The following is a 12,154-nucleotide window of genomic DNA, read 5'->3' on the forward strand; positions in this document are numbered from 1 at the left end:
CCCATCTCCCACCCCCGAGGCTTGCTGCTGGTGCCCATCACCGCCCCGTTTCCCTGGCCAGCGTCAGGTGCTCAGCATGAGACACCTTTTGGCAGATGGAGATTAAACTTGAAGTTAATTGGGAGGATTTTTGAAGCGCTGTGTGCTTTAACGGGTTTGGGAATGAGGACTTCTCCCAACTTTGCGTTAGGGTGAGCTGTGTGGGAAACAACAGTGTTATTTTAACCTTTAGAACTGCTGCCCGGGTGTTGGCGGTGTTTGTGTACCCATCAGGCTAAACGTTGGAACCGATGACAGTGTGATTTATTTCCTTGTGCTTGCTTTATATCTCCTGCCTCCATTTTCTGAGCTTTTTTTCCTGCTTGATGTCCTTGGAGATTGCTGCTTGCAAAGCTCGTTCCTGCAAAGCCTGATGAAGAGGCAGATAGTGGACCGCTTCAGGGTGCACGGCGTGCCGGTCTGACCTGAGACATCCCAGCGCGAGCCTGGGCATCAGGGGAGGGAGAGCGTGGGTCGTGCACAGGAGATGAAGGTGGCTGGAAAAGCTGCCACGGCAGGTTGGGGATGAGCTGAGCATGTGGGAAAACGTGAAGTTCTGGTGGGGTGAGCGGGGAGGAGAGGTGATCGCCTCTGTGCCAGCTTGGAGAGGCCACTCCTGGCTTGTTCTGGTCCTGGCCTGTTCTCACTGTGGTCTCGGAGTGGAAGTGCCTTGTATCAGTCCTAGAAAAACGTTTTAAGGTTCAAAAGCACGAAGCTAAAAGTCAGACTACTGCCTCTTCCCCTGTACGAATTTAGGAGGTAATTTGGTTGTCATCTCAAAATACTTCTACAGGCCAAAGCTTCCTTGCAAGGAGACTCCAGGCTGGAGAGCAGAGAAGAGGAAGGGCCAGGGTGGTAAGAAATACCTGCATGGGTTTGAATTAAAACCCAAGGACAGTGGTGTTGGCTGACAAAGGGCAGCTAATGCAAGGATGCAAGGGATATGTACGAGGCTTCGTGCTCCTGGTGTTCGTGGGTGGTAGAGGCAGCCAGCTGATGGAAACCTGGGCGCTGGTGATGCAAGAGGAGCCTGGAGCTCAGTCCTGCAGCATGACGTGTGGCTCTGAACCTCTGGAGCCCTGCAGGTTGGCGTTCCCTCTCCCAAATGACCCTCTTGGGGGCACCTGTGCCAGGAGTGCTCTCAAAATCTGGCATGGCTTGGTGCATCAAGTGCAAAGTCACCTGATGCAGGTGCTTATGCCTCCCAAGATGGCTGGGAGTGCCTTAGGGTTGCTGCATGTCTTTGGATGAGGAAGTCTAGGACTGTCAGAGGAGCCACCACATCCTGGGTTGACATGATGTCATGTTGAATTAAACCTCTGGCTGATGGGTGTCCTCTCCTGCACCACCAGCCCCTGCTGCAGGTGGCATGGCCGGGGGTGTTGACAGCACTGGAGTGGGATTTTTGTTAATTGGGTCTCATTGGGGTAACTCCTTTGTGGGGATACCCACAGATGCAAATCTGGAAAGGAAAGGTCGTGTGAACGTTTGGGCTGTGGCAGGTGCTGGGGCTGGCGGAGCAGGAGAAGAGGTGCAGGCAGGTTTCTGCAGAGGTGGCTGGTGTGCCCTGGGAGGGGGTCATGGCACAGATCCAGAACAGCTGGGTGATGTCTGGACAGGTTTTAATTCTGCTGCCAATTTGAAGGGAAAGAAATGCCCTCTGGCCCTGGCAGGGCTTTTGGTGCTGCAGAACACGAAGACTTTCTCCTGGTTATTCTGCAGGTCTGGCTAATAGCCACCAACTGGGCATCAACCACCTTCTGCTCTTGGCTTGTGCGATTTTGGGAGAAGCTGGCAGAGGAAGAATTTGCTATTGAGATGGCAAAACAGTTTGGGCCGTGGCTGGCTCCCAAACCTCTCCTGCTGCGTGCTCCTGGAAAAACTGCTTTTTTAAATGCCTCTGTCACCTCCTTTCCAAGGAGCTGGGATGCCCTGCCAGGCCAGGCCGCAGCTGCTCTGCCTGGGCACCTTATTTGCCGTCACCAGAAACCTGCAGGGGAAGCAGCTGGTTCAGTTCCCTGACGCTGGGTTAAAAAAAAAAAAAAAAATTTCCTTGAAAGAGAGAGAGCATGCTGCCAAAACCTTGCCTCAGCAGTGTAAAGGCAGGGCTTCTCAGCTGGGAGAAGAGCAGTTGCAGCAGATGTAGCTCAGAGGGAGCAGCAGGCCTTATTCAGGGTGGTCATGCAGGACAGGCTGGTTCTCATGGTGCCCTGGACCTCTGTAGGCAAAATGTCCTTAAACAGTCTAATGTGAAGGTATGTAGGAATGGAGAGTGAGCTGCAATCAGGTCCTGTGAGACTGCAACCTGGAAAATCACCCTGAGAGGGATTTGGGGACCTTAGATGTTGGTGAATAAAGGTGAACTTCCAGTGACCATACAGCCAAAAAGGCAAGCGTGGGTTGTTTTTGCTGGGGAGGAATGTGTAGGAGCAGGGCATGTCATGGAAGAGCCTCTCCCCCTCACTTCTGGGGGTACATATCCCAGGGGATTAGTGCTCACCCGTTGCCCATCGCCTGGGCTCTGCACCCTGTGAGCCACTGGAGCGGGACAGGCTGTGTGCTCCTGGCTAGGATGGCTTTCTCCTCTCGGCAGTACGGCATCAGTGCCTGTAGGTAGCTCGGGGATGTTCCCCACTTGTGGGGGCTCCTGTGCCCCCACCACCTGCCTGGCACTCAGGGCTGTGGAAGCATTGATTGGGTCTTGCCTGTCTGTTCGCTGGGGTAAGTTCAGCAGCTTCTTCTGGTCTGGCAGCTGGTTTCCGTATGCTAATTGTCTCTGTATGGAAGATTTAACTTGGGGCGGTTCATTAGCAAAAGCCAGTCCCTTACGAGCACCAGTGTGGAGCCCAGCCCTGCTCCTCTTGCCCGGAGTGATGCCGGCACACCCAGGTGCAGGTGTGCCCGTTTGGGTGTCTCTTGATTCCCAGGCCTTTGGGTGAGGAGTTACCTGACAGGCAGTGCCTGGCTGTGCTGCTGGAGTGCGAGCAGAGGTGAGTCCCCAGGATCCTGCTAGCCGCAGATGGCAAGCTTTGCCTCGTCCAGGGCAAGGCTGCCCCGTGCTGTCTGGCCCTGGGCGCGTGGCAGGGCTGTGTGTGACAGTGGGGACATGGAGGTGGACGAGCAAAGCTCATTTCCCTGGAGGAGTGTATGGCTTCTCTGGGCTTGTGCCTCTGCTCCCTGGCTTTCTGTAGCAGGATGTGCCCTACCAGTCATGGAGGTGGAGGTGGTCCTTGTGTGAGTTCCCGCTTCTCCATAGGCATCTGGATTCCCCTGCATGAGCTGGGAGCCTTGCTCTTGGGTATTGGAGCGCTCTGTTTTCACACTGTGCCCTTGCAGGCAGCCCTGAGCTGCCTGAGCTCTGCCTGCTTGTGTCTGCTGACCGGTAGGTACTGCAGATGGATGGTGTGGGCTGCCACCCCATGTGCCCTGAGACACAGGTTCCCGTTGTACAACTGTAGAAGAGGGGCAGCTGCAATGTGCGCTGGTCATGTCCTGCCCAGTGACACTGAAGGGACAGTGATGCCTGCTCCCGTCTTCTTTCATGCTTCTCTTTCCCTTGCAGATACTTCAGGTGGTGGTACAAGAAGACCCGCATAGAGAAGAAATCTGCCTTCATTGACCTCTTGTGTGCTGTTCCTCTGCAGCAGATCTACGGTCAGCCTGCAGTTTGGGCACTGGGGTGTTGCAAAGCCCAATGTGCTGAGTGGGCAAGGGATTCACATGGGGCTGTCAAAGTGCTGGAGGTGTGGAGCGGGTCAAGGAGCTTCTGGGGTGTGGGCAGTGGAGGGGCCCCTGCAGCTGCATGGGGGGTGTGAAAGAATTTTCAGATGTGGGTTTCTCTAGGTTTGCTTTATTAACAGCTCAAGAGCTGGGCCACCACCGCAGTGAATGGCAACCTTCCAAAATTTCTCAGTCTTATATATACCTTTTACCACCTATTATCCCAGTCCAAAGTCTTTGTAATTTTCCAGTTGATCTCGGTTCCCATGTCGTTATCATTCATCATCATCTTATCTCATCAATTCTCATGTCCCAGTTCTTCTGAAGTTAGTGGTCATAGGCAGAAGGTCTCCGGTCACCACAGTGACTTATCTTCTTACACATCAAAGATCACCTTTGAATTTCTGAAAATCAGTCAGGTTGTTTTATTAATTCATCTTATTCTAAAGTTAATCACTCTTATCTATTCTTATGTCTTAGGTCTAAGACGTATGGTCCTTCTCGTGTTGATTCAGCTTGACTGGGTTGTAAGCCAGCCACGGTGAGGGCTATCCAAGGGACAAATAAGCAGCTTATGCATATTGTTTTATAAGCACCTGCGTTCTATTAATCACATCTAAAACAATCTCTAATCATTAGTTATATGTCTGATATGAATAGTCTTAGAAACAATGAGGCGTAAGGCCTAGTTCCCTTTACAATTCCCTCCTTTTGTTTTCCATCGCACTCCTGCGATCCTATTGATAACTCCACGTTTCCTCTTCTATCTTCTGTACTATCATAGAGCTACAACTTACACGGCATTGAAAAAACGGTCACATGTACTACTGTGATTATAACAACAAAGACTATTACAATTAATTTTTTACCCAAGTAGTCAAAATTGGAAACCAAGACATTAACTAAGAGAATGTGTCACATTTGGAAAAAGGAGTTTTGCAGATACAAGAGGTATTGCGTTACCTGTTCATCTCCATCCAAGAGGCTAGTCTTTGTTGGCACGTATATATCTGGAACAGCAAGTATTCTCCCAGAAGGATCTCAGCCAGAGAAACCCCCGAAGAATTATAAATCTGAATCAGGATAGCAGCTGTGGAATGGCTCCCTTGATCTGAGTCAATTACTTCAGGAACACCATACCTTGGAATAATCTCTTTCAATAAGGCTTTTACTACTGCCTTAAAATCATTTTTCCTGGTCAGGAAAGCTTCCACCCATCCTGATAGCTGATCAGCTATCACTAACATGTAAGAGTACCCCATTGGTTTTGGTATATCTGCATAATCAGTTTGGAGTTTTTGAAAAGGAAAGGTGGCTGGAAGTCTTTTCCCACCAGGAGGTTTAATTTGCAATGAAGCATATTGTCTGCAAAGCTTACATCCTTCACAAATTCTTTTTGCTGCTGTGTAAATTCCCGGGGCTGCCCAGAGTCTCTGGATTCGGAGCGCTAGGCTCTCCGGTCTCCTGTGGGTCCTCTCATGGTGCCACCGCGTCATTGGTAATAAATACCTTTTTGGAAGGAGAGGTTTGTTATTCAGAATCCACTACCCTTCTTGCCAGTGGGCTCCCAGCCGAGTCCATTGTTGTTTTTCTTCTTCAGGGAGGTCTTCATACAGGTTATTCATGTCTGCGAGCTCAAATGTCATTTATCACAGAAATTTCAGAGGGCAATTGGATCGCTTCTAAGAGGTCTTTGATCTGTCGTCCGTGGGCCACAGTTTTTCTCGATGAAGTCAGAAAACCCCTTTCCTTACATAAAGTCCCCGTAGCATGACGTACACCAAAGGCATATTTAGAGTCTGTATAAATGTTAACTCTTACTCCGATTGCATATTTAGCAGCTTCAGTGAGAGCAATTATTTCTGCTCCTTGTATACCTAAAGGTGCAGGCAAAGGTCCAGCCAACAGTACCTGTGTTTCTGTGGTGACTGTGAAACCAGTACATCTCTGACCTTCTTCATAATAGGATGAGCCATCCGTGAAGAGGTTCAAATCAGGGTTATCTAAAGGTTGATTTCTCAGGTCGTTTCATGGCTTGATGGTTTTGCGTAGGAGTTGAACACAATTGTGGTTATCTTTTTCTCCATCAGAGGGTAAAGGCATTAAAGTTGCAGGGTTTAAAGTATTGCACCTTTCCAATTTCAAATTATCAGCCAATAAAAGAATTATTTCATATCTATGTGCCCGTTGTGGAGACAAAGCTTTCTCTGCATAGTGCTTTAACAAAATTTCTACCTCAGGGGGTACACAAACAGTTAGTGGATGACCTAAAACAATTGTTCTGGTTTTCTCAACCATTTCAGCTGCAGCTGCTATTGCTCTGATGGAAAAAGGAGTTCCTTTAGTCGCTGGGTCCAATGTAGAAGAAAAATAGGTAACAGGCCTCTCATGTGGTCCTAAAGTTAGTACTAACATTCCCTTTGCAACCCCTTTTTCTTGTCTTCTGGGCTTTAATATAAATCCCAAATATTTTACTTGCTGTTTGCAAAACTGCAATTTAGATGGAGATGCATGGTGTCCCTCTTTAACAAGTTGGATACACAGATACTCATTATCTCGAATACAGTCATTCTCAGTTTTACTTGCCAATAACAAATCATCAACATATTGCATCAGAACCGATTTGCTTGGAAAGACTAGAGCTTGTAAATCATTCTTCGGAATCTGAGAAAAAATCATTGGTGAACTGGTAAAACCTTGTGGCAGCCTGGTCCAACTAAGTTATAGGGACTACAGCATTCTCTCAAAATCCCCTTTTCTAAGAAATGCACAATTTGTTTTCTAATGCTAGGAATGGCTTTGTTTATAATTGGATATTGCCGAATTGAAGGAGGAGTCCCTCCTTTTGTTTTTATCACAACTGGTTCAGCAGATTTCAATAATCCTACTTCACCTCCTGATGAATTCCAAAGTTCTCTGGGAACTCCAGCTAATTTGAGTGGTATTTCTGAATCACTAGGATTTTGTTCTTTAAGTTGGATTACTTCAGAACCTATTACAATTAATTGGATCCCCATAGGCACCAGAGAGATAAACATACCAAATTCCTGCAAGGGGTCTCATCCCATAAGGGAAATGGGAGAGTCTGGAGAAATTACAAATCTTTCCCAGACTAATTTTCCATTCAAAGCTACTGGTAGAGGAGTAGACAAATATTTTATCTCTTCCCCCCACCACTCCCCCTATTATCACAGCTTCATTTGACACCTGGGGGATTTCAAAATTTAACAGAGACAATGTCATCTACTAGGAAAGTAACAGGAATACCGTTTACCTTTGCAGAAATCTTGACCGCACTCATATACCTTGATTCCAACAGGTTCCATTGCTCTTTTTAGTTTGCAGAGAAGAGAAGTACCATTCTTTACTGCAAATGAGATCGTGGGGGTTGGGCAGGTGGAAGTCCTCCTTAGGCTGCAACAGGTCTCAGTGGACACTCTCTTTGCATATATCCTGAATTTCCACAATAAAAACTCTAAAGAGTTAGCATGTTGGGAAACAGGGGGAGCTCTGCCTTGCGCCCCTCTTCCCCTAAATCTCCCCCAGGAAAATCCCTGACCTCTCACTCGCGGGTTAAAATTCTGAGTAATTGCTGCAGCTAACAGCCCAATTTCTCTCTCCTTCTCTTTCCATTCTCACTTTCTTTCAATTTTTAATTTCTCTTCTTCCTGTTTTTGTGTTTTTGTGCTCTACCGTCGAAAACAAAGGCAGCAATACTTAGAATTTTAGCTAATGTCTCACCCTGCCAACCTGGCATATGCTTATTAAAATATTTACTTATGTCTGGAGCAGACTGATCTACAAAAACACTGATAGCTAAAGGCTTCTGGAAATTGTCAAGGGTCATACCCCCATATTTCATTAAAGTTGCCTTTAATTGTCCCCAGTAGTCACTTGGATGCTCATCAGGTCTCTGCCTACATTCTAAAACCTTTGTCCAGTTAGTTACTCTTTCATCAGCCTGGCAAACTGCTTCTATTAATTGTTGAATGGCAGCTGGGTGAGCCCTAGTTCCTTCTGTGGTTGTGAGATTCCATTCTGGATCTTGTTCAGGCCATGGGTTTAACCCCTGACCTCTCTGAGCAATTTCTCTATCCTTTTGAAAAATCTTTTCTCTTTCCTCTGCCTGAAATAATTCTCGCAGCAGACTCCTCATATCATTCCAATTAGGGGTATAGTCAGTAACAATTCCCAATAACAATTAAGTACATTTTTCAGCATCATCACGCAGCCAAGGCATCTTCAACTGCCAAGCTACGAAATCACCTTGTTTCGAAGGTTCATGCCTCATTACTGCAGTTACTGCAGGAACTTCAGCAGGTGCACCTGGACCTGCTCTTGGGTTTGGGATGTAGTCCAAACGCATTGGGTACATGCCAACACCCTTAGAGAAAAGCTCAGTTTCCTCAGCCGTTGGGGCCAAGGGAAGTAAACTTTTCCTCATTTTCAACAAGGGAGTTTTCCTCCTTTGTTGTGCCCAATTATACCAAATGTACCAGTAATCAGTATCTCAGCTTCCGGAATCTTCCAAAATCATCCTTAAAAACTTCTGCTTATGGGGTTTAAATGTTCCCTTAGGAGGCCACTCATCCATTGGTTCTCCTCCTCTATTTCCCATCAGGAATGGCCATTCCTCTTGGCACAATATTATCAATTTCCTTTTTTGCAGCATCTGTGCCAAGGGTATCTTTTTCCAATTTTCTAAAACCTCAGCAAGGGGCATCCCCCTTTCAACGTTGGGTGCTGACCCATCTTTCTTATTTTTTTGCAAGTTTAAACACGAGAGTTTCCTAGGATAATTTTATCTGGAATTACCCATGCCCAAGTCTCTTAGGTGAACTGACCTGATTATTTCTGCTGGCAATTGAGTGTTGGTAACGGGTTTGTCCAGAGAAATATCCAGTTGCTCTCTTTCTCTCATGTGCTAGAGTCCCATCAGGGTCGCCAGTTCTGTTAAAAAATTTTAGTTATGGGTTTCTCTAGGTTTGCTTTATTAACAGCTCAAGAGTTGGGCCACCACCACAGTGAATGGCAACCTTCCAAAAATTTCTCAGTCTTATATATACCTTTTACCACCTATTATCCCAGTCCAAAGTCTTTGTAATTTTCCAGTTGATCTCGGTTCCCATGTCGTTATCATTCATCATCATCTTATCTCATCAATTCTCATGTCCCAGTTCTTCTGAAGTTAGTGGTCATAGGCAGAAGGTCTCCGGTCACCACAGTGACTTATCTTCTTACACATCAAAGATCACCTTTGAATTTCTGAAAATCAGTCAGGTTGTTTTATTAATTCATCTTACTCTAAAGTTAATCACTCACTCTTATCTATTCTTATGTCTTAGGTCTAAGACGTATGGTCCTTCTTGTGTTGATTCAGCTTGACTGGGTTGTAAGCCAGCCACGGTGAGGGCTATCCAAGGGACAAATAAGCAGCTTATGCATATTGTTTTATAAGCACCTGCGTTCTATTAATCACATCTAAAATAATCTCTAATCATTAGTTATATGTCTGATATGAATAGTCTTAGAAACAATGAGGTGTAAGACCTAGTTCCCTTTACAGGGTGTCCTTGGGTGAGATCCCATCATGGGGAGGAACAAGGATGCTAATTTCTGGTGTCTTTTCCAGGGTGCCCGCTGGGCGGGATTGGGGGAGGCACCATCACCCGTGGCTGGCGGGGCGAGTTCTGCCGCTGGCAGCTGAACCCTGGCATTTATCACTACGAAACAGTTATTGCCAACCAGGTAGGTGTGGCAGGGTCTGCAAGGGGTGCAAGCAGCACCACAGCAGCCTCAGCATTTGAGGCATCTGTTCTTGGGCTCATCTTATCCCCTCCACGTTCTCCTCTCCTCCCCAGTTCACGGTGTGCCTGCGTTGCAAGGGGCAGACGGTTTACCAGCAGGTCTTGTCCGTGGAGAGACCCAGCACTCTGCAGGGCTGGAACTGGGGCTACTGTGGCCACTACGCCTTCTACCATGCCCTGTACCCCCGTGCCTGGATGGTCTACGAGCTCCCGGGGCAAAATGTGGTGCTTACTTGCCGCCAGGTCTCTCCTGTCATCCCCCATGACTATAAGGTAAGGAGGTGATGGCTCCATGCTGGTTGCAGCCTGTCCCATGGGAGCACTGGGCCACACCATGCTGCAGCAGCACGGCTCGTATGGAGCGGGGATGTGGCAGAGCTGCCTGCACGGGAGGGTGTGGTGGGTTGACCCTGGCTGGACACCAGGTGCCCACCAAAGCCGTTCTATCACTCCCCCCCTCCTGAGCTGGACAGGGGAGAGAAAAATATAACAAGGGGCTTGTGGGTCGAGATAAGGACACGAGAGATCACTCACCAATTACCATCACGGGCAAAACAGACTCAGCTTGGGGAAAACTAATTTATTGCCCATCAACCAGAGTAGGGTAATGAGAAATAAAACCAAATCTCAGAACACCTTCCCTCCACCCCTCCCTTCTTCCTGCGCACAACTTCACTCCCAGATTCTCTACCTACCACCCACAGGGGGATGGGGAGTGGGGTTTACAGTCAGTTCATCACATGTTATTTCTGCCACTTCATCCTCCTCAGGGGCAGGACTCATCACACTCTTCCACTGCTCCAGCGTGGGGTCCCTCCCACAGGAGACAGTCCTCCATGAACTTCTCCAGCATGGGTCCTTCCCACGGGCTGCAGTTCTTCATGAACTGCTCCAGCATGGGTCCCTTCCACAGCGTGCAGTCCTTCAGGAGCACACTGCTCCAGTGTGGGTCCCCCACAGGGTGACAAGTCCTGCCAGAAAACCTGCTCCTTGGGCCCCTCTCTCCACAGATCTGCAGGTCCTGCCAGGAACCTGCTCCAGCGTTGGCTTCCCATGGGGTCACAGCCTACTTAGGGTACATCCTCCTCCTCGAGCGTGGGGTCCTCCCCGGGCCGCAGGTGGAGATCTACTCCACCATGGACCTCCCTGGACTGCAGGGGGACAGCCTGCCTCACCATGGTCTTTCCCACGGGCTGCAGGGGAATCTCTGCTCCCTCTGCTCCGGCGCCTGGAGCATCTCCTCCCCCTCCTTCTTCTCTGACCTTGGGGTCTGCAGGGTTGTTTCTCTCACATGTTCTCACTCCTCTCTCCAGCTGCTGTTTCTGTCTGTCCCGCAACTGTTTTTTCCTTCTTAAATCTATTATCACAGAGGCACTACCACTGTCGCTGATGGGCTCGGCCTTGGCCAGCGGCAAGTCCGTCTTGGAGGCGGCTGGCATTGGCTCTGTTGGACACAGGGGAAGCTTCCAGCAGCTTCTCACAGAAGCCACCCCTGTAACACACCCCCCCCCCAATACCAAAACCTTGCCACGCAAACCCAATACAGAGGGGGAAAGGATCCATAGAATCATTTAGGTTGGAAAAGACCTTCAAGATCATTGAGTCTAACCATCAACCATGCCCACTAAACCATGTCCTGAAGTGCCTTGTCTATTTGCTTTTTGAACACCTCCAGTGATGGTGACTCAACCACTTCCCTGGGCGGCCTATTCCAATGCCTGACAACCCTCTCAGTAAAAAAATTTTTCCTAATATCCATTCTAAACCTCCCATGCCACAACTTGAGGCCATTTCCTCTCATCCTATCTCCAGCCACCTGACAGAAGAGACCAGCACCCACCTCACTACAACCCCCTTTCAGGCAGTTGTAGAGAGCGATAAGGTCTCCCCTCAGCCTCCTCTTCTCCAGACTAAACAGCCCCAGCTCCCTCAGCCGCTCCTCACAAGACTTGTGCTCCAGGCCCCTCACCAGCTTGGTTGCCCTTCTCTGGACACGCTCCAGCACCTCCATGTCTTTCCTGCAGTGAGGGGCCCAAAACTGAACGCAGGACTCGAGGTGCAGCCTCACCAGTGCCGACTACAGGGGAACAACCACCTCCCTGCTCCTGCTGGCCACACCATTTCTGATACAGGCCAGGATGCCGATGGCCGTCTTGGCCACTGGGGCACACCGGCTGTCAACCAGCACCCCCAGGTCTTTCTCTGCCGGGCAGCTTTCCAGCCACTCTTCCCCAAGCCTGTAGCGCTGCATGGGGTTGCCGTGACCCAAGTGTAGGACCCGGCACTTGGCCTTGTTCAACCTCATACAATTGGCCTTGGCCCATCAATCCAGCCTGTCCAGATCCCTCTGTAGAGCCTTCCTACCGTAGAGCAGATCGACCCTGCCTCCCAACTTGGTGTCATCCGCAAACTTGCTGAGGGTGCACTCCATCCCCTCATCCAAATCATTGATAAAGATATTAAACAGAACGGGGCCCAACCCCGAGCCATGGGGAACACCACTTGTGACCCACCACCAACTGGATTTCACCCCCTTCACCACAACCCTCTGGGCTCGTCCATCCGGCCAGTTTTTCACCCAGTGAAGA

The 12,154-nt window shown here is 48.9% G+C and overlaps 1 protein-coding gene across 1 annotated transcript in view; it reads left to right on the top strand.

Annotated features, from left to right (window-relative positions):
* The first annotated feature begins 2,611 nt into the window (after nt 1-2,611).
* Nucleotides 2,612-12,154, top strand: part of GBA2 (glucosidase, beta (bile acid) 2) — a 20,591-nt gene continuing 11,048 nt past the window's right edge. The window contains exons 1-5 of the mRNA XM_010569875.1: nt 2,612-2,652; nt 2,967-3,029; nt 3,602-3,693; nt 9,392-9,507; nt 9,621-9,839. Of these exons, the coding sequence (XP_010568177.1) occupies nt 2,612-2,652; nt 2,967-3,029; nt 3,602-3,693; nt 9,392-9,507; nt 9,621-9,839 (531 nt within the window). The remainder of the gene's footprint in view (nt 2,653-2,966; nt 3,030-3,601; nt 3,694-9,391; nt 9,508-9,620; nt 9,840-12,154) is intronic.

Source organism: Haliaeetus leucocephalus, unplaced genomic scaffold (genome assembly GCF_000737465.1).
Source record: "Haliaeetus leucocephalus isolate CR32 unplaced genomic scaffold, Haliaeetus_leucocephalus-4.0 Scaffold278, whole genome shotgun sequence".
NCBI classification, from domain to species: Eukaryota; Metazoa; Chordata; class Aves; order Accipitriformes; family Accipitridae; genus Haliaeetus; species Haliaeetus leucocephalus.